We start from the raw sequence: 23,714 nt of genomic DNA on the forward strand, positions 1-23,714 counted from the left end.
ACAGAGGACCCAAAGCAGGCTCTGCCCTGACAGCAGATAGCCTGATGCAGGGCTGGAACTCCCAAACCATGAGATCAATGACCTGAGCCGAAGTCAGATGCTTAACCGACTGAGCCACCTAGGCACCCCTAATTTTGCATTTTAATACTAGTGGCATTTATGAAAACATTCTAAATGGAAACTAACAAATATATATTTAAATTTATATATATATACACACATACATACATACACACATGTAGACCTCAAATGGCCCATGGACCTAGGGCAGTGAAGGAACTGAGAAAAAGAGACCACAGTGTAGCGAGGCACAGGAGACCCCGAGTCAACAGCCCGAGGTACTGAGGTTTATTGTACATTTTCTTATATACATTTTCAGGAAAAACAGGTCAGCAATGATTAACAACAGAAGCTTAGCAAAGCATGTCAACAATGTACATCCGATTCAGCTATCATACATATCTTGCATACAAGAGCAGTCTTGCAGATACCTATGTTCCGATAAGAGTCTTCACGACAGAAGCAAAGTCAAAGAAGGGAGTGAATGCACTGTGCTATATACAGCTGGCTTCCTTTCAGGAACATCCCTATCTGCGTACTAAAGAACAGACCACATTTCCCAAAGGCAATTCACTCAAGTCATTTCAGGTTATTTTTAACCTTACGATCTCAAGTTTTCTCAGAGATCTTGGAGCCTGCATCAATATGCACCTATGGTCATTGTGGTGTTCTGTTTGCCACATACAACACACATACATACACATATATGTGCACACACACACATATACATACATATATTTATAACTCTGAAATTATATCCTGACAGCCTCTTACTTTGGGGAATAAGAGAATTCTCAGCCTTTTGGCTATTTAGGTTTAAAAAGGGGATCCTAGCAGCCTAACAAAGCAAGCTGGAGTTCAGAGACCCAAAAGGGCACAAAGCCAGAAATCAAACAGCAGGACAAGAATGAACCAAGGGATTTCAAACCAAATAATATACAAGCTCTGAGGTTTGTATTCCTGAACCAGAATGACAGCAAAGCAAAGGATAATTACTAATTGTGTAAGCAAAGAAGAGAAAGGTGATGAAACAGGGGTGCAGGAAAGGGAAAGATTGTATCTGAAAGCTGGTCTTTTGCCATAGTAGCTATAATCAGGACCTACAATTTTTAATGTATATACACCACTAGTACTGCTAGTAAGGGCAGGAACCTAAGGATCATGATTTGAGTCCTTTCTCAAGAGCCCCCAGTCCTTAGGAACACTACAATGGAAAATTCCTGTTGATCATTTGCATCCACCTCAACTCAAAAGACTTTACTTGCCTTTGTTGGGTGTGTTAACACTTGACTCATACTTATAGTTTTTTAAAAATGATTTTATCCTTTTTTCATGTTGCTTTAGCTAATCTATTTTATCATTGTATCTTCTAATACCATTTTTTTCATTTCATCTCTTTTTCGCCTGTACATTCAGCTAAGTTTATCTGTTTACTTTTAATATCTATTTAACTTATTTGTATGTGACAAATTAAAAAAAAAAAAGAGCCAAAGGAAGACAGCTATAAAGACAGTTTATAACTGATCATGGGAAATAAATTATTTTTCCTCCTTTTGGCCTTATAATTTTTCCATAGATAAACCTCCTGATCTAAAAATAACCTATAAGGGTTAATTATTTAGGTAGTACACTGAACAAAGCTAATTTTCCATTTCCCTGACTACTTGACCACAGGTAAAATATTTTTTTATTCTTTTTCATTTCCCTACAGCATTGAGCTTTTACCACTTTTAAACAAAAAGGTAAAGAGAATAAAAACCCAGTTTCAGCTTATTATTAAAAAATGTGTGGGGGGGGGCACCTGGTGGCGCAGTCGGTTAAGCGTCCGACTTCAGCCAGGTCACGATATCGCGGTCTGTGAGTTCGAGCCCCGCGTCAGGCTCTGGGCTGATGGCTCAGAGCCTGGAGCCTGTTTCCGATTCTGTGTCTCCCTCTCTCTCTGCCCCTCCCCCGTTCATGCTTTGTCTCTCTCTGTCCCAAAAATAAATAAACGTTGAAAAAATGTGTGGGGGTGCCTGGGTAACTCCGTTGGTTAAGCGTCAGATTCTTGATTTTGACTCAGGTCATGATCTCACAGTTCATGAAATCAAGCCCCACGTGGGTGTCCTCTGCACTGAGAGCAAGAGCCTGCTTGGGATTCTCTTGTCTCTCTCTCTCTCTCTCTCCTCTCCCCAGCGCATGTGCATGTATTCTCTCTCTCTCTCTCCCTCTCTCTCTCTCTCAAACTTAAAAAAAATTTTTTTAATGTTTGCAACCATTTTTTTAACTTTATTTATTTATTTGAGAAAGACAGAGATAGCACAAATGAGGGAGGGGCAGAGAGAGATGGAGAGAGAGAGAATCCCAAGCAAGCTCCGCACTGCCAGCATAGAGCCTGATATGGAGCTTAAACCCACAAAACCGTGAGATCATGACCTGAGATGAAACCAAAAGTCAGATGCTTAACCAACTAAGCCACCCCGGTGCCCCTGCAATCATTTTTTTAAATAGACAATTCTAGTAAACAGAACATTGAAATTACTGACCAGAATAATGTTTGAAATTACATGTAGTGTTTATCTCTCAGCCCATATTCTTTGTCAAGCTGTATAGTCTAGTGATTAAAATCAAGCCTTTAGGAACTCGTTCAACAAAAATGTTCTACGTGACCACTGTGTGCACAGCATCCTTGAGCTTTGACATTAAGACACGTTTTCCTTTCTCAAAGAGCTGAAAATCTAGTTAAGAAAATAGACTTGTATATAAATAAGTATAATTACTGTGAGATATGTAGTTAATATAGTAGGTAATGAGAATCCTAAGAGTATTTAATAGTGCCTCAGTGCAGGAAGAAAACATGGAATGGTTATGTGTTGCTTCACAAAGGAGAGACTATTGAAAAAGTTTTTTTTTTTTTTGAAATAATTTCAAACTTCAGAAAAGTTGCCAAAATAGTACAAAGAATTCTTGTATATCTTTCATCCAAAGTCTCCCAATGTTAGCATTTTGCCACATTTGCTTTATCATTTCTCTCTATATATTAATTTTTTTTTCTGGAATTGCTTGTGAGTAAATTACAAGCATGATGCCTCTTTATCCCTAATACTTCAAATATATATTTCCTTTATAAATTAAAAAAGGAGAAAAGAAAGAAAAAAAATTCTCTTACATAACCACAGTGCAATTATCAAAATCAGGAAATGAACCTTGCCACAATGCTGTTATGTAATCTTATTCAAATTACATTTTGCAAATTTTTCTAATAATGTTCTTGATAGCAAAAGGAAAAAAACATTTTCTTCTTCTGATCTGGGATCCAATCCAGAATCATGCATTACTTTTAGCTACTATGTGCCTTTAGGCTCCTTTATCTGGAGCAATTCCTCTTTTTTTTTTTTTTTTTTTTTTTCCATGACCTTAACATTTTTCAAGAGTATAGGTCATTATTTTGTAAAATGTTCCTCAAATTTAGACTTTTTGGATGTTTCTTGATGGTCTGATTCAGATTAAGCATTTTTGATAGAAATAGCTTATATGTGATGTTGTACCCTTCTCCATGCACCATATCAAGAGGTTCATGATACCATTTTGTTCCATTACTGGTAATATTTTTTTTTGTGTTGAATTTTTTTAATGTTTTGAATTATATTGGTATTTGAGAAATGCAATTATCATTTCCAATAGCAATTTCATTCATACAAAGAAGTTTTAAAACACAATTGCAGCTTGAGACCTCCAAATTTGTTCAAATATGTTAAAATCCCACTATGTCCTTTTATTTTTTTTTTTATTTTTTTTTTTTATTATATGAAATTTATTGTCCAAATTGGTTTCCATAAAACACCCAGTGCTCATCCCAAAAGGTGCCCTCCTCAATACCCATCACCCACCCTCTCCTCCCTCCCACCCCCCATCAACCCTCAGTTTGTTCTCAGTTTTTAACAGTCTCTTATGCTTTGGCTCTCTCCCACTCTAACCTCTTTTTTTTTTTTTTTTTTCTTTTTTCCTCCCCCTCCCCCATGGGTTCCTGTTACGTTTCTCAGGATCCACATAAGAGTGAAACCATATGGTATCTGTCTTTCTCTGTATGGCTTATTTCACTTAGCATCACACTCTCCAGTTCCATCCACGTTGCTACAAAAGGCCATATTTCATTTTTTCTCATTGCCACGTAGTATTCCATTGTGTATATAAACCACAATTTCTTTATCCATTCATCAGTTGATGGACATTTAGGCTCTTTCCATCATTTGGCTATTGTTGAGAGTGCTGCTATGAACATTGGGGTACAAGTGCCCCTATGCATCAGTACTCCTGTATCCCTTGGATAAATTCCTAGCAGTGCTATTGCTGGGTCATAGGGTAGGTCTATTTTTAATTTTCTGAGGAACCTCCACACTGCTTTCCAGAGCGGCTGCACCAATTTGCATTCCCATTTTACTGGTAATATTAATTTTGATCACTTGGTTAAGATGCTGTCTTCCAGGTTTTTCCACTACAAAACTACTATTTTACTTTGTAGTTAGTAGAATCTTGTGGGGTTATATAGTGAAACTATATAAATTCATTGTTTTTCTTCAGATTTTTACCTTCAGTTTTACTATCCGTTGATGATTTTAACCTGAACCAATTCTTGCTATGATAGTTGCCAAGTGTTGACTTTCTAATTCCAAAATTTCTTCATTTATCAGTTGGCATTCTGTTGTAAGAAAGAATTTTATTTCATTATTTCTTTATTTATATTAGTGTTTGTTCATAGAATCTTATTTTTATTTTATTAAAGGGGTTATGTAATCTGTTACTATCCTAATCTACTTTGATGCTTAAATTGTCCCAGTTTTGGCCAAAGAGAGTCTCTTCCAATTGACTGCAGGATCCTTTTGACATGTTCCATCATTATTTGATTACTTCCTTACTGAAGAGAGTTGTGAAGGAAGAATAATAATTTCTTAGGAAAACAAGATAAGAGAAAATGCATTCTAGGCAGAACGAACATCATATGCTAAGGCAGGAAAATATGAAATAGTATGTTATATTCCAATATCTGCAATATCATCAATTTCCTAATGAAGTAGTGAATGAATGATGAGACTGAAAAGGAAGCCAGGAAGCACTTTGTATACTATTCTAAGGAATTTGATTTTATCCTGTGGGTGATAGTGAACCATAGATAGAGATTAAAGAGCAAACATTTCCCTGTTTCATAATCTTGATGCATAGAAATCCCAGGAGTATTTTCTTTTAATATTTCTTATATTGCCCTAGAAAATAACACAATCCTTTCAGCCATGTTTTCTAGATTTTGTCAGAAATGCTATGAGGCTCATTATCTTGGATAAATAAGTAGAAAGATGTTTAAGACTATTAAATTGAAAAAAGTATGAGAGATTATTTTCAGATATACAAAATGCTATATCATTTTAAGCCTATGAACTCTACCATCGCCAGTGCTTCCTTGGGCTTTGAACTTGATCTCTGTTAATTTGAGAGAGAGATATATATGAAAGAGTAAATGCTTACATATCTAAACCTCAAATTCCTCAAATTACCAAAGGTCCTAGCTATTTAACCTGAACAAACTATCATTTTCACTCTTTAGGTTTCCTAGGAAAGATATTTATTATTTTAGGTGGTTTGCTTCTCTGAAAGCTCCAGAAAGTAGAAAAATAATGAATTCAAGCTGCAAGTACTATGATAAATAAAGGCAGTGTTATTAATAGGGCAGAACAAATCTATTCCTTGAGATTTTCTGTATATCCAAAGAATGAATAATGATTTATACTTTAGGCAGTTTGGGGAACTCTTTTATTTTTGTCTTGAGGGATAAAGTTTCCTCTTGAAGATTTTAATTTAATCAAGAAGAACCTTCATAAATACCTTTTTTCTGTTATATTCTATCATTTGAAAACATCTTTTCATCATTTACTTCTAATTTAAAGAAGTATTTTCAAACCAGGATGAAACATTGTATATTAAGAATTGTCACATTAAAAATAATGCATTTGAAGTGGGAAAAATAATTTCATTGGTATAAAATTGGTATAGCTTCATTTCAAGATAGCCATGCTATAAGAAAACGGTTACTGCTACATGACAAAGATCTTGAGTTACTCTACTCAGTAGAAAGGAATCCATTTGTACTTTCTGTGCCATTTTGAAGGCCTCATACATCATAGACATTGCAATTAGTATTTAAACATATCTTTGATGATGGCAATCCTGAATGAACCCATACTGTTTTTACACTGTCTGTGTTATGTAGTCTTGCTGCATAGAAGACAGGAAATCCCAGTAACATTTTGAGGACTTTTACTTTCAAAGTCAACCCTATGACTGGACTTACGCACTAGAAAATATAAGAGAGACGAGTTAAGTTTCACTTATAGAAACCTAGATTTATAAGGGAAACCTCAAGGTGGTCAATCTTTGCCAATTTAGAATTGCTTTAATCTTATAAGTCTACTTGAGAAAATTAAGCCCATTGCAGAAGAATGCTATCAATTTAGATGTTATAGTAATTCAACCTGTTATTCTCTGCTCAGTTCAGACAGCTACTAGTGGAGGCGATGTCTAGATTTCATTTCCCTATCCTTGCCCCACTCCCATATAAAGATCCCATATCCTACAGCACTTAGTAGTTTATTTTTGTCAAAATAGCCATGCTGCCTACCAATTATCAGTGATAACCATACATTTATAAGTTAAATAGATATTCCCTTGAACACTATAATCTTCTCTATAGGACACGTATTTTTGCATGTTAGTTTTGTATCATACATGAGTTGAATGGAGCTGATGCCCTCACAGATTCTCTTTGTGACCACTGGTATTTATTTGTAATGTAACTATCAGAATATATTTGTGGCTATGAAATATTTTATTTTTGTTTTATAGGAAAAACTCTATCCAAATTTTCTCTCAATTTTTGGATATTTTCTTTATCCAAAATTCAAGCTGCCTTTTATTATAACCTTCTTACTTTAACAAAAAATTATTCTTTCCTTCCTTTCCTACTTCTGCCGAACTGGATTTTATGGACCATTCAATGAAATTTGGCTACCAGACTATATAACCCATCTGGCCTTCAAGAGATAAAAGTACATACTTTTTTTTCTTCCATCAGATTTCTGTGCTGGGCTCAGAATCAAGAAGAGTATTAGAATGTGGAGGAAAGCAGTTCTTGATTCTTTTTCCTGTGTGATTTAGTTCTTCAATGGCCCAGGACAAATATAAGTGCTTTGGGATTGTAACTTGCAAAATAAGAGAAGTCAGAGATAACTATTCTTAAATTTTCTGAAGCTTTCACTTTGAAGTTTCTTGCAAGTCACTGCTGTCAACATCAGAAAATAGTTAAAATTGTGTTTCTTTAAAAAATGGAAACAAACCACAAATTTAGTAACATACAGGGTATACCTTCAAGGAGTTTACAATTGACTAATGTAACTAAGACAAATGTTTAAATGTCTATAATATAAGATGGAGAGTGATAGGTACCCTTAAAAAATATACAAATAAGATACAAAATTATTTTAAAGATTTTGGGAAAGATTTTTTAGGCTGGTAGATATCTACACTGCCATTTTCAATTAAAGAGAGACAGAAAACTACCAATCTCTGTAGTTAGAGTGGTTTCCTACCTTCCTGCTCTTTTTTTTTTTTTTTTTTATTTACCATCTTTCATTTCTGCTGAGCTATAATGTTCCTCATGGCAGAGTATATGTCACTCTATGTATCCCAATTCCCTAACATACCTGGCTCATAAAATGCATTCAATAAATATTTGTTGAATGGGTGTGTATATCACTGATAATCAAACTAACTTTCTAATAAGAAAAATTCTATTACAAAGCATATGCAAGAAATAAACTGTACAGTTAAAAAGTACAGTTTTCTCCTCAGAAACTAAACATTTTAAGAGGATAGCTTTTATAAGGTTAGACACAATTTGCACCGTATAGAAAGTAAAATATATTTTAGAAAATATCAGACTTGAGACCTATAAACCTGAATAAAAAACAGAAACACCTAGCTCTGTCCTCTTCTCCAATTACACTGGTTGTGACAATATGCTTTTATGATATGTAATTGCAAGGTTGAGACTTCAGTGAAAATGAGTAATAAATTTATGTTTCTGTTGTAAGTAAATGATAAATCATATCATACATTATCCTTTGTTAGTGTTCACCTACTTAAATTTTGAGTAGACAATGTTATTCATGTTTAGCACTAAATCTCTAAGGTCCTTCAAGCTTTGAAAATTTTGTAATTTTATGATTACCCATGGGAGAGAAATGTCATAAGTATAAGCATCTATATAGGTCTTTTTCTTTGAGTACTTGTACAATATCATATCTTAGAATGGAAACTCTTTGAGGCAGTACCTTTAAGTTAATTCAGTGAAGACGTCTGAAGCAGCTTCTGGGGTTGGGGTAGGAGTATTAAACTTAATAAATTACAATGAGTAGAAACTTACTACTAAGGAATATATACAGTCATTATAAAGTAGATTAAAGAAATAAAAGCTTATTTGTCTTGAATATTAAAAGCCTGAAGGCAGATAGTTCAGGGCTTGTTCAGCAGCTCAATATTGTCATCAGAGATGCAGGCTCTTTTTTCTTCTCAGGTTTCCATTCTTACTGTGTGCGTTTCCATCCTCATGGTTAAAAAATGGCTATGCCAAGTCCCGGTATCTGGCCATGTTCCAAGCAGAAAGAAGAAAGAAGGGCAAAAGCTTTCTCCTCTTAAAGCTTTATCTCTTTATCTTTTTATTCACCATAGGAAGCCTGCCCCCAGCTTTCAACATCTTACTGACCAGAATTATGTCATATGGTCACTCTCAGCTGCAGAGTGGCTAAGGAAGAATGGAGTTGTAGATAGCAGACAGGATAGCCAAGCAACTGTGTTTGTAGCTACTCCTTTTCTGTTTACCGTCTGGGCTACATACCGTTAGGGTTCTAAAGAAAGGCCAAGCTATTTACGCATGAAGATATAGTGATCTAAGAAGTCCCTTTTTGTCATTAAATGATTCATTGATTTAACAAATATTTATTTTTATTGTTGAGTATGTCCCAAATACTCTTCTAGATATTGGAGATAACAACAGTTAACAAAAAAGACAATGGAGCTTACGTTCTACATAGATAAAGCTATAAAAAAATAAATATAAGTGTATATATGATACAAATTATAGATATGTGGATATGAATATATATGAATATATATCTGTGTGTATATATACACACACACGAAGAAAAGTAAAGTGGGGTAAAAAGAATAGAAAGTGATGGTAGGTAATATTCTATATAGGGCATTTCACAAAGGCCTCTCTGATGACCTGAAATAAACAAAGGATGGATGGAGCCATAATATCTGCGGAAGAATGTCCAAGTAGACAAAACAGCAAGTGCAAAGACCCTGAGGGAAGATGTATTTTACATTCTCAAGGACAAGCAAGGAATCACTATGGCTACAGCACAGTGATCAAGAGAGGAAATGACAGGAGTTGAAGACAGTGGAGGCCATAATATGTTGGGCTCCATAGGCCATAGCAAAGATTTTATTCTGAGTGAAATGGAAAGTCGTTGGAGAGTTATGAGCAGAGATTAGCACCATCCAATTTAAAATGTAAAAGGATCACTATAACTACTGTGTGGAGAATACATTATAGTGGAACAAGGATAGAAGCAGGGAGGCCAGTTAGGGGGCTATTCAATTTCCCAGGAAATAAGTGATGGTTTCAACTATTGTAGTAATTATGGCGATGGTAAGTAATGGTCAGATTCTAGATATATTTCAACAGTAGTTTAGATTTGGTTCTGATGAAAAGGTTTGGGATTAGTAACTGGAAGAATGGAGTTGCTATTTTCTGAGATGGAAATAGCAAGAGAATAAGACATTGTAAGGATAAAATAGAAGGGTGGGTAATCAAGAGTTTCATTTTGGACATGTTAGCTTTGAATTGCCTGTTACACATCCAAGTGCATGTTGGATGATTTACACTCTTATCCACCAGCTGTTTGGATGACATATAAATCTAGAGTTGAAGGTAGAGGTTAGGATTGGAGATATAAATGAGGAGTTTTAGTGTGTAGGTGATATTAATGCCATGAAGGGGAGTGAATAAGGAGTGAGTAGCTAAAAAATAATCTTTTTCTGTGACTTTTCTGAAAATAGAAAATTTCCTATGAAATCCTAAATAAATTTGAGTTTGAGTATTTCATTTTACTAACTAGCTCATTAATTAATTCAGTGTTTGGTGTGTGGTTAAGGACATAGACTCTGAAGCCAGACTTCCTGGGTTTGAATTCTGGCTCTGCTTGTTGCTAGGTCTGTGATTTAGGCCAAGATATGTAAACCCCTTTATCCTCATCTGTAAATAAAGATAATAATGGCTCCCCATAAGATTGTTGTGAAGATTAATTAGAACAGTGCCACAATGCATAGTAAGCACTCAAAAGGATTATGCAGTAACATCTTTAAATTTCACCAAGTTTTGACAAATAATGTAACATTGCTGACTTGATTTAATGTTCCACCAAAGCAGGCTATATTTTGGAAGCAGGAGAAAATTTCTCACCTTGTAATCTTCATTTACAGACATGAAAAGGAGAACTGATGATACTTATAAGACATTTCCACTTTTTAATCAGTGTTTCAGCATCATAGTCTTAGTTAATTATCTTCCTGTTTAGGTCACAGTGCTGTCGATATCACCAAGGTGGCTAGAAGACACCGCATGTCTCCTTTTCCTCTAACATCTATGGACAAAGCCTTCATCACAGTCCTGGAGATGACTCCGGTGCTTGGGACAGAAATCATCAACTACCGAGGTACTGTTATATTCGCCCATTGCCTTTTCTTTTCATTTTTTTCCAAGTAAGATTCATATAATGTTAATACATGGTTTTCCTGAAAGAGAAAGGTTATTAACCATTATCACAATTACTATCATCATTCTTTTTGCTTTTTTGCTTCTTATTTCTCGTCAACTCTAAGATCAATATTAATGGTATACAGAGTAAACCACCCATAAAACTTCCTTTTCATTAAAAAAGAAGGAAAACAATCAACTATGTTTACCCTGTTTGTCAAAATACCAATACTCTAAATTAAAGAAACAGTTATCAGCACTGAGTAAGGAAAAATAGTTAACTCTGAGTCTGCCTGATGTCCTTCTGTCAGAAATGAGAGATAATAAATGTGTCTCCTAACCATGTTTTCTTTTGTGGAAAACATCTTTTTAAATGTAAAATATAAAAAATATATTAATTTATTCATGGATCACTGAACAACCAGTCTGACCTCAGTTTTTCTGCTTCATCCATCTTCTCATTTTCAATGAGAGCATATAAGCTCTTAGTTTAATAGCACATAGAGACCAGCCTGTGAAAAGATAACGAAAAGGTAGTATTCCCCAGTGTTTTCAGTTTTTAATCAACCATTTCCCTTTCTAAATATTCAGATAGAAGTTTTAGTGCAATTTGAATAAAATACAGTTTCTTAATTGTTTTTGTTATGCAGATAAACACAAAAGGATTGATTTTACAAATAAAGGACTTCATTCATAAATCATAAAATATTCAAACTTCAATGAACATTAGAGAGCATCTATACAAACACCATAATTTTTCTGCAAGGACACTCAGATTCAGACCAGCAGAAAAGGAATAGGACTAAAGTTCAAGACTTAAATTCATCTTTTTACTACATGATAGTGCTCTTCTTTCAGTATTAAAATATAAAAAATGATAGAAAACATAAAAAAATTCTGTTTAAATTAAAAGGTCTGTGGAGCACCTACCTCACTTGGGAGAGCATGTGACTCTTGATCCCGGGGTCATTAGTTCAAACCCCATGTGGGGTGTAGAGAGTACTTCAATAAATAAAACTTTTTTTAAAAAGGTCAGCTTTTCAGGGCGCCTGGGTGGCTCAATTGGTTAAGCGTCTGACTTCGGCTCAGGTCATGATTTCACGGTTTGTGGTTCGAGCCCCACATCAGGCTCTGTGCTGACAGCTCAGAGCCTGGAGCCTGCTTCAGATCCTGTGTTTCCCTCTCTCTCTGGCCCTCCCCCGCTCATGATCTGTCTCACTCTCTGTCTCAAAAATAAATAAACATTAAAAAAATTTAATAAAAAGAACGGTCAGGGTTTTTTTTTTTTCAGTAATCTCTACACCACACGTGGGACTCAAACTCATGACCCTGAAATCAAGAGTCACATACTCTTTCAACTGAGCCAACCAGATAAGAAACGAAACAGGTGAACATAGGGGAAGGAAAAGAGAGAGAGAAAGAGAGATAAGGAGGCAAACCATAAGAGACTCTTAACTATAGAGAACAAACTGAGGGTTGATGGAAAGAGGTGGATGGGGGAATGGGCCAAATGGGTGAGGGATATTAAGGAAGGCACTTGTGATGAGCATTGGGTGTTATATGTAAGTGATGAATCACTAAATTCTACACTTGAAACCAATTTTACCGTATATTTTAACTAACTAGAATTTAAATAAAAACTTGAGGAAAAAGGCTTAAAACTAGTGAAATACTAAGTGCCCAATTCTGTCTCCTTGGTCCTTGACCCTACTTCAACAAAAGTTGTTTTTATATAGTTATAATCTTTGACTTTTGTTCTTTTAAATATGTGTATATCATCAGGCTGAGACCTTTTATTTCTGTTTTACTCATTAAAGGAAGTAAAGACTTAAAAACTGTCTAGAGTGCAAAATTAACAACTAGCTCTATGATTTCAGAAATCAATTTTAGTGAAATAGGTTTCTTTATATTATTAAAAGCAAAATATTCAGATATTTTTATATCAACATCAAGACATTTTCAGAAAATGTAAATATAAACTTAAGCTGGAAAAAAGTTTAATACTTTACCTATTATAAAAATAAGTTAACCATCACTGGCTTGTAATAATTTTAGGAGAGTTTCCCTTAACATCACTCCTTAGGATAATCTCACTGTGTATGCCAAGTTACATTTAAACAAATTCTAGTCATTCTAAGGAGAAAACAGAACTGAAAATGACCCATTTTTATTTTTCTTTTAGGAAAAAAAATGCTGTTGCATGGATTCTCTTTCCCTTCATGTGCTTGTTTCCTCTTCATTTATACATTAAATCAGTTGTCACTCATAAGGAAGCAGACTCTTCATGGATGGTTAACTTCCTTGTCAAGTGTTTCCAACCATGATGATAAAAAATAATAGTGAGGTTTGCATTCAACCTTTGAGTTGGATCAAACTCAATTTTTAATGCAAAAGAGCTTTGTAATTAAACCTCCTAGGCATTTTAGTTAGGTGTTTAAACAACAATACTATATATAGAAACATATTCAGTTTGTTCAACATATATTTACTAAACATCTGCTAAATGTCAGGTACTATGTTAGGTCCTGGATATACAAAGATAAATAAAACAAAACTCCTGCCCCATGGATCTCACTGTAGTATAGGAGAGAGACAGATGAATAATGTGGTACTTGTCTCTTTTATTTGCTCTTACAGGCTTGCCTTCCCTTTTCAATTCCTTAAATATAAATGTTCTTTGGAGTTTTTGTCTTTGACCCTTTTCAGATCTTACACATTTACCTAGGATAACCCGATGAGTGTCACATATTATGTGATTTCTAGGTCTAGATCACTTCCCAGAGCTTGCCTGAGCTCCAGACTCGTACATCAAATGAATACCTGCTGCTCATAAATATAATATGACCAATACTAAACTTATTTTCTTTACCCCCACATGTTTCTTCTACATCCTCTGGAATCCATCCCTTGTTCTCCATCCCCACTGCTGTTGATTTAGATTAGGTCTTTATTATTAACATCCAAGGTTATTGTAATTGATTCACCTAACCCAGTTAGCATCCTTCCAATCCATTCTCCAATTTGATGCTAAAGTACAGACATACCTCAGAGATATTGCAGGTGTTCCAGACCACTACAAAATAAAGTGAATATTGTAATAAAGCAAGAAAGTAAAATGAATTTTTCAATTTTCCACTGTATATAAAAAATTGTCTATGCTATATGAATTCTATTAAATGTGCAATAGCATGTCAAATGTACATGCATTTTTTTAAGTTTTATTTAAAATTTATTTAATATATAGTATAATATTGGTTTCAGGAGTACAGTTTGGTGATTTGTCACTTACATATAATACCCAGTGCTCATCTCAACCAGTGCCCTCCTTGATATCCATCACCGATCTAGCCTGTACCCCCGCCCACCTTCCCTCAAGAAACCCTCAATTTCTTATCTGTAGTTAAGAGTCTTTTATGGTTTGCCTCCCTCTCTCTTTTCCTGCTGCCCTATGTTCATCTATTTTTTTTCAACGTTTATTTATTTTTTTTGGGACAGAGAGACAGAGCATGAACGGGGGAGGGGCAGAGAGAGAGGGAGACACAGAATCGGAAACAGGCTCCAGGCTCTGAGCCATCAGCCCAGAGCCTGACACGGGGCTCGAACTCACGGACCGCGAGATCGTGACCTGGCTGAAGTCGGACGCTTAACCGACTGCGCCACCCAGGCGCCCCATATTTTGTTTTTTAAATTCCACATATGAATGAAATCATATGATATTTGTCATTTTCTGACTTACTTATTTCACTTAACATAATACATTGTATCTCCATGCACATCATTGCAAATGGCAAGATTTCATTCTTTTTGATGGCTGAGTAATATTCCTCTGTGTGTGTGTTTCCACAATTTGGCTATTATTGATAATGCTGCTATAAACATCAGGGTACATGTGCTCCTTCGAATCAGTATATTTATATCCTTTGGGTAAATACCTAGTAGTGCAATTTCTGTGTCATTAGGTAGTTCTATTTTTGACCTTTTTTTGAAGTTTATTTATTTATTGTGATAGCATGAGCAGGGAAGGGGCAGAGAGAGAAGAAGAGAGAAGATTCCAAGCAGGCTCTGCACTCTCAGCACAAAGTGCAACACAGGGCTTGAACCCATGAACCATAAGATCATGACCTGAGCCGAAATCAAGAGTTGGAAACTTAACCAACTGAGCCACCCAGGCTCCCCCTATTTTTAACTTTTTGAGGAACCTCCATACTGTTTTCCAAAGTGGTTGCATCACTTTGCATTCCTACCAACAGTGTAAGAGGGTTCCCCTTTCTCCACATCCTTGCCAACATCTGTTGTTTCCTGTGTTGTTAATTTTAGACATTCTGACAGGTGTGAGTTGGTGTCTTATCATGGTCTTGATTTGTATTTCCCTGATGATGAGTGATGTTGAGCATTTTTTCATGTGTCCGTTAGCCATTGGTATGTCTTCTTTGGAAAAATGTCTATTCATATCTTCTTCCCATTTCTTAACTGGATTATTTGTTTCTTGGGTGTTCGGTTTGATAAGTTCTTTATAAATATTGGATAGTTACCCTTCATCAGATCTATCATTTGCAAATATCTTCTCCCATTCAGTTGGTTGCCTTTTAGTTTTGTTGATTATTTCCTTCGCTGTGCAAAACTTTTTATCTTGATGAAGTCCCAATAGTTCATGTTTGCTTTTGTTTCCCTTGCCTCCAGAAACATGTCTAGTAAGAAGTTGTTACAGCCAATGTCAAAGAGGTTGTTGTCTGTGTTCTCCTCTAGGATTTTGATTGTTTCCCATCTCACATTTAGGTATTTCATCCATTTTGGAGGAATGTGCATACCTTAAATAAAAAATACTGCTTGGGGGGCACCTGGGTGGCTCAGTTGATTAAGCATTTGACTTCATCTCAGGTCATGATCTCGCAGTTCACAACTTCGAGCCCCACATTGGGCTCTGTGCTGACAGCTCAGAGCCTGGAGCCTGCTTCAGATTCTGTATCTCTCTCTCTCTCTCTCTCTCTCTCTCTCTCTCTCTCTCACTCTCTCACTCTCTTCCCCTCCCCTGCTCATGCTCTGTCTCTCTCTCTCTCATAAATAAATAAACATTAAAAAAAAATTTTAATACCGCTGGGGTGCCTGGATGTCTCAGTCCTTTGAGTGTCCAACTCTTGATTCTGTTCATGTCATGATCCTAGGGTCATGGGACTGAACCCCACATAAGATTCTATCTATCTCTGTCTCTGTCTCTATCTCTCTCTCTGCCTGTTTCTCCTTCTGCCCCTCTCCCCTTCTCATGTTCTCTCTCTCTCAATTTAAAATCAACTTTCTCTCTCTCTCAATTTAAAAAAAATACTGCTGAAGTATGCTAATCATCATCTGAGCTTTCAGCAAGTCATAATCTTTTTTGCTGGTAGAGGGTCTCATCTTGATGTTGATGGCTACTGACTGATCAGGATGGTGGTTGCTGAAGGTTATGGTGGCTGTGGCAATTTCTTAAAATAAGACAACAATGAAGTTTTTTGCTTCAATGGATTCTTCCTTTCATGAACAATTTGGCTGTAGCGTATGATGCTCTTTGATAGCATTTTTCCCACAGAATTTCTTTCAAAACTGGAGTCAATCCTCTCAAATGTTGCACTGCTTTATCAACTAAGTTTAGGTAATATTCTAAATCTTTTGTTGTCATTTCAACAACATTCACAGCATCTTCACCAGGAGTAGACTCCATCTCAAAAAAGCACTTTCTTTGCTCATGCATAAGAAGCATTCCTCATCAGTTAAAGTTTTATCTTAAGATCTCAACAAATCAGTCTCATTTCCAGACTCCACTTCTGATTCTAGTTCTGCTATTTCCACCACATCTGCAGTTACTTCTTCCACTGAAGTCTCAAACCCCTCAAAGTCATCCATGAGGTTTGGAATCAACTTCTTCCAAACTCCTGTTAATGTTAATACTTTGACCTTTTCCCATGAATCACAAATGTTATTAATGGTATTAAGAATGACGAGGGGCGCCTGGGTGGCGCAGTCAGTTGAGCGTCCGACTTCAGCCAGGTCACGATCTCACGGTCGTGAGTTCGAGCCCCGCGTCAGGCTCTGAGCCATCAGCCCAGAGCCTGTTTCCGATTCTGTGTCTCCCTCTCTTTCTGCCCCTCCCCCGTTCATGCTCTGTCTCTCTCTGTCCCAAAAATAAATAAACATTGAAAAAAAAAATTTTGTTTTAAATAAAAAAAATAAAAAAAAAAAGAATGACGAATCCTTTCCAGAAGGTTTTCAATTAACTTTGCCCAGATCCATCAGAGGAATCATTATCTATGGCAGCTATAGCCTTATGAAATGTATTTCTTAAATAATAAGGCTTGAACATCAAAATTACTCCTTGATCCATGGGCTGAAGAATGGATGTTGTGTTAGCAGTCCCTAAAACAACATTAATCTCATTATACATCTCCATAAGAGCTCTTGGGTGACCAGGTACATTGTCAGTGAGCAGTAATATTTGAAAGGAATCTTTTTTTTCTGAGCAGTAGCTCATAACAATGGGCTTAAAATATTCATATTATGCCATGTTATAAACCACTGTGCTGTCATCCAGGCTTTGTTGTTCCATTAATAGAGCACAGGCAGAGTAGATTTAGCATAATTCTTAACGGACCTAGGATTTTTGTAATGCTTACTGAGCATTGGCCTCAACTTAAAGTCATCAGCTGCATTATTCCCTGACAAAAGAGTCGACCTGTCCTTTGAAACTTTGAAGCCAGACATTGACCTCTCTCCTCTCTAACTATGAAAGTCCTAGATGGCATCTCCTTCCAATAGAAAGCTGTTTAGTCTACATTGAAAATATGTTGTTAGGTGCAGCCACCTTCATGAATTATCTTAGCTAGGTCTTCTGGAGAACTTGCTGCAGCTTCTACATCAGCACTTGCCGCCTTACCTTGCACTTTCATGTTGTAGAGATGGCTTCTTTCTTTAAACCTCATTAGCTGACCTCTGCTAGCTTAAACTTTCCTTCTGCAGCTTCCTCATCTCTCTCAGTGTTACAGGTGTGAAAAGAGTTAGGGCCTTGCTCTGGATTAGGTTTGAACCTAAGGGAATGTTGTAGCTGATTTGATCTTCTATCCAGAACCTTCATAGTTCATTTTTATTTCAGGTAGATGCACCTCTAACTATTGAATTTCATCCACTGATCACTGAGTAGGAAAAGTATGGGGACTAGGGCAGGGGAGACTGAAAGTCCTCCACAATTCTCTGAAATCCTAAATATTTTGCCTGTGAAAATTCTCCGACACCTACAATTATAGAAGCCCATAGAGGAGAGCCCATCATTCCTAAGAAATGTTCAGAACCGTTGAATCTGTGAAGCAGTTTGAAACTGTAACATCTCTAAAAAAAATTTTTTTATGTCTGAGAAGATTCAACAATAATTCCAGAAAACTAAGGATAAATCATATACAGAAATGCTGGAAGTGATTGCTGTCAAGGTCAAAGACATAGGGTAACTCTATGAAGGAATTTTAGAGTATAATACATGAAATACTTATAATGTTATAGAAAGAAGGTAATTTGGAAATCAAGTAGTCTCTCTTACTTTAAAGATAAGGGAAATTAAGACCAAAGAAATATAATAATGTTCTTAAAGTTGGACACATAGTTATGTTTGAAACCTAGGGTAACCTAGGATTCTTGACTCGTAGTCTGCTGTTCATTCCACTATAGCATACTACATCTCAAATCAATATGAAAATTATTCTTCTAAAACAAGTGCCTACATGTGCATTTATGTGCAAAGTATTGTTCATTTGTTTTAATCTTTTTGGACTACAGATGAATTTTTTGTTGTCTGTGGCCTAATCTACTATTTTCAGTTCCTATCTGCAAGCAAGGCCTTTAAAGAGCAAGTGCTCCACTGATTATAAATACCTTCCTTTGGTTTCTTGGGAGAGGCATACCTGGTGTAACAATGGATGATAGGATTTGTAAGACTACCACATATGATTCATCCTCTTTGCTTGTAAAATGCATGGCGTTTGGAGCGCCTGGGTGGCCCAGTCGGTTATGCATCCAACTTTGGGTCAGGTCATGATCTCACAGTTCATGAATTCCAGCCCTGCATCAGGCTCTGTGCTGACACCTCAGAACCTAGAGCCTGCTTCAGATTCTGTGCTCCTTCTCTCTCTGCACCCCCCCCCTCTCAAAAATAAATAGACATTTAAGAAAAAAAAAGTTTAATAAAATAGAAGGAATGATGTGAATAAATTACAACTTTACATTTGCTACAGTACCAGCCCCTTACTGTAAAGCAGATTTAAATATTCTGGCATCATTCCTTGTAATTCCCAATCTCTTTCACTTAATGATGGAAAAACTTGAGCTTTCAAGAGAAAGAATTCTGCTTTCTTAGGAGCATTATTTTAGATTACATTATCTAGGCATTCTTATTTAAATTTACATTACCAAAGATTTTAGCATCTCTGACTTGGGTTCTTTGTTTTTCCATAAAGGACTTAAGCAATTCTAGTCAAGGAACCTGTAAGCTTTTCTGCTGGAACTAGTTTGAGACAGTAAAGTATCTTTTTCATAATGCTGACCACAGCAGAGGGACTGCTCCCTGTCTCTAACATAGTAGTTAGATAACTGCATATCTTCAGGCAGTGATCTAACACAGAAATTCACTGCCCTCTTGAAGAAATTCGGAAGCCCCTAATTCCAAGTGGTAGGAGGTTCTCACCAAACTGGTTCAGACATCATGCTAGGAATTCATTAATTCCTCCTGACAGTTCAGAGGCTGTCAGAAAATAAGGAAAAAGGAAGCAAGATCTACTGCAAGTAGCTTTGCCATCAAACATACTCTGTACCTTGTTTTGCTTTTTAAGTAGCTGAGAGAACTTGGGCAAGCTACATAACCTTTCAGAATCTTATTTCCCTCATACATAAAAATAGAAATAATATCCACCCAATAAGGTCATTGTGATGTCCTGTTAAAGGAAAGAATATGTATAAATCATCTAGTTTTCACTAAGCTGTCATATTTGGAATTTAGTAACTGATTTTCTTCCCTTCCTTCTACATGTTGGAATTCTAAAATCATAGCCTTAGGATAAGCACATTGTAAATTACGAAGTCAAAGCTAGAATTCCTTGGTTCAGCTGCAGTTGTTGATCCACGTTAACAATCTCTGGATCCCTATGCATTTTGTTGTAACTTGTTTTATATTTTCCACTCACCCAGGTCTTTCAGGCCTGTGCTTCCTACCTAATTAGAAAATTAAACAGTAGTTTTCACTGTTTTTCTGCTAATTTCTGGTTGAGCTTTATAAAATTAAAGCAAAGAATTGAGATAGTTATATTTTAAAAAGTTTGAGAAAGATATATTTTTATTATCCAAATTACTACCTCATTTCTACCTCCACCTAGTAAGGTCTTCACCTAGGATGATCCTGTTTACCTGAAGATATCTTTCTGGGAATTGGTCTGTGCTGGCATTTGCTGTAGGTTTTTCCATTAATGTGGCTGCTTGAATTCATTCATAATTCCTTTCGGTTTGTCTCATCTTTTTAGACTTTTTAGTCCATAAACTTCATTACACTTCTAAAATGTGTACATCTCATTAAATCCTTCTATTTATGCTTCTGATTGCATCATTCCCTTTATACTTCTCCCTGCATTCCACAAATATGAACATCCTTATCTATGTATTTGTGAAGTGTGGTGCATATATGTGTTTATACGCACGTAAGCACAACATCTAGAGAATATGCTCTTTTTCATATCCAAAAATCTTTGGATTTTTGATTATATTGATCTATGATTATATTACCCAACTGTTCTCTGTATTTGTGCTTTCAGGTACTATTTTCCTCTAATATTGTGGGTATAACACACATGGGCTGTTATCACAGTAGTCACAAGGCCCCTTTGTTTGGGGGAGTTATTTTTATGGTTATATAATTGAGTAAAATTAACTCCCATAGGAATAAGACCTATAACATTGGCCTAATTATCCCTATGTTGCAACCAGGTAGACTTATCTTCCTATTTTATACTTTCTTCTATGCATACCATCATATATTTCCATACATGTATCCTCTTTTTTAAAATAAAGCGTATCATAAATATATCTCATTTTAGCAATTTCGATAGAAAATAATGTATATTTAATCAAAAAAGTAAGAAGGAGTTTTAATGATGTTTAAGTTAATTTACACAGCTCTATTGAATATATCTGAGGTTAAAACAAGATAAAGTCTTTAAATATGATTCTTAGTTTTCCATTCTTTATGGATACCTCATTATCCTTTCACATTTTAAGTATGTATGCTTTATTTGACATAATTTACTTACAGTCTTTTTATTCAGTATCTATTTTGAAGTGCCATAGTCTATGTTAAAACCGTAAAGTTATGACTGGTGCAGCCACTCTGGAAAACACTGTGGAGGTTCCTCAAAAAATATTAACTACCCTCCAACCTAGCAATAGCACTACTAGGAATTTATCCAAAGGATACAGGAGTGCTGATTCATAGGGGCACATGTACCCCAGTGTTTATAGCAGCGCTTTCAACAATAGCCAAATTATGGAAAGAGCCTAAATGTCCATCAACTGATGAATGGATAAAGAAGATGTGGTTTATATATACAATGGAATACTATTTGGCAATGAGAAAGAATGAAATCATGCCATTTGCAGCAACATGGATGGAACTGGAAAGTATTATGCTAAGTCAAATAAGTCAGTCAGAGAAAGACAGATATCATATGTTTTCACTCATATGTGGATCCTGAGAAACTTAACAGAAGACCATGGGGGAGGGGAAGGGGAAAAAATAGTTAACAAACAGGGAGGGAGGGAGGCAAACCATGAGACTCTTAAATACAGAGAACAAACTGAGGGTGGATGGGGGGGATGAGGGAGAGGGGGAAATGGCTGATGGGCATTGAGGAAGGAACTTGTTGGGATGAACACTGGGTGTTGTGTGTAAACGATGAACCACGGGAATCTACCCCCAAAACCAAGAGCATATTTTACACACTGTATGTTAGCCATTTGATAATAAATTATATTTTAAAAAAAAGAAATGGTATACTCAAAAAAAAACCATTATGATTCAGAATACAAGCAATGGCAAAATGTTTCCATTAAAATGGAATAGAATTAGAATTTTTTAATGTTTATTTATTTTTGAGAGAGAGAAAGAGAGCCAAAGTCAGATATTTAACTGACTGAGCCACCCAGACACCCCAAGCCACCAGTAATTTTTGAAAGTCAATATCATAGTTGGTAATTTTATTATTTATTTCTTCTTGCATTCCATCTAGGAGCTTTATTTTATCATGTATTTTTTTCTTTTTATAAAATACTTCTTGCATATTTTGCCTTTCTGTTTTTAATGAATGTTTCTTTAAATGTTTATTATGAGGGAAAGAACACACAGGAGCGCATGCCAGTGGGGGAGGGGCAGAGAGAGAGAGAGAGAGAGAGGGAGGGAGAGAGAGAATCCCAAGCAGGCTCCATGCTTAGCATGGAGCCTGAGGCAGGTCTGGATCTCACAACAATGAGATCATGACCTGAGCCAAAATCAAGAGTGGGACACTTAACCAAGTGAGCCATCCAGGCACCCTCTTTCTTTTAATAACCATGGCAATATCCTGATAGAGGACCAATGTTGAAAAAATTAGAAATAATTTTTAGTATAGTAGGATATGTAGTTCAAAATTATGGAAATTAGAGTAAAAAAATTCTTTTTTCCTGTGGAGCACTTGACAATTTCTAGGACAATGATTGAGATATTACCAATAAAGAAAAGTTTAAATAGTTCAAACTATACAAAAAACATTTTATTTACTTGTACCAAATCCTAACCATCAAATTCACCCCTTGGACTTAAGTGCTACCCATTTACCAGTGACACCCTATTTACTTGACCTGGGTGTGGCAAAGTTTCCATGATTAAGTACTAAAAGAAGTGAGCACTTACTCCCAACTGAAACCTTTTCTGTGACCTTAAAAACATTTTATATATTTTTTTAAGTACTTCTCCTAAACTGTTTTATTTTAGTCAAGTTAAATGCTTTTTACAGTTACACGGTTGTTATTTTTAAAACTTAATATTTTACATATAGAAATGAATATAGGTGACACAGATGTGGGTTATCATACTCAGTAATAAAACAGATATCATGAAACCACAATACAACTTAAGAATTAATTTGTTACCAATTGCATTGCATCTTTTTTTATTGCTAAATCATGACAATCATTCTGGTAATCATAACACTTGCATTTATTCCAAATTCTGTAACTTTGCACAAAGCTTATTTTTATTTTATGACATAAGAACCATAACGTAATATTTGTCCTTACTCATTGCTTTGGCAGGTAATGAGCATCCCTAGATGAAAAAATACAAATACACAACATAATGCCCCTTTGAACAAGCTATATATTTTTAAAGCATAGAGATTTTCATTGTACTACTCCATAACCATGACTTCTGGAGTAACTAGAGAGTAATTAATGTACTTGCTTTCATCATAGGGATATTCACCTCTCAATCATTCACTCTTTTTCAGTTTATACATGAAACTTTCACATAAATGAAGACTATAATGCATAAATGAGATCTATAGTGTACCAAAATATTGTCTAGTCTTTCAAATATATAGTGAATATATGGAGAATAAATTATATTGGGATAGGTTGGAGGGGATCCACCATGTTAACTATTTAGTATCTGTTAAATAATCAAGAAGCCTTCTGTACATATGCTTTACTTCATTTTAAGGTTTTTTTTTAATGCTGTAACAACTCAAATCTTCATATGCTTCACCTTTCCTCT

The 23,714-nt window shown here is 35.6% G+C and overlaps 1 protein-coding gene across 23 annotated transcripts in view; it reads left to right on the top strand.

The window, feature by feature from the left end:
- The window catches only part of GPHN (gephyrin), a 631,205-nt gene that overhangs the window by 505,653 nt on the left and 101,838 nt on the right, over positions 1-23,714 (top strand). For all 23 annotated transcript variants that reach the window (XM_045451302.1, XM_045451293.1, XM_045451291.1 and 20 more), the window contains one exon: positions 10,731-10,868. In XM_045451302.1, coding sequence (XP_045307258.1) covers positions 10,731-10,868 — 138 coding nt within the window. The remainder of the gene's footprint in view (positions 1-10,730; positions 10,869-23,714) is intronic.

Source organism: Leopardus geoffroyi, chromosome B3 (assembly GCF_018350155.1).
Source record: "Leopardus geoffroyi isolate Oge1 chromosome B3, O.geoffroyi_Oge1_pat1.0, whole genome shotgun sequence".
Taxonomy (NCBI): domain Eukaryota; kingdom Metazoa; phylum Chordata; class Mammalia; order Carnivora; family Felidae; genus Leopardus; species Leopardus geoffroyi.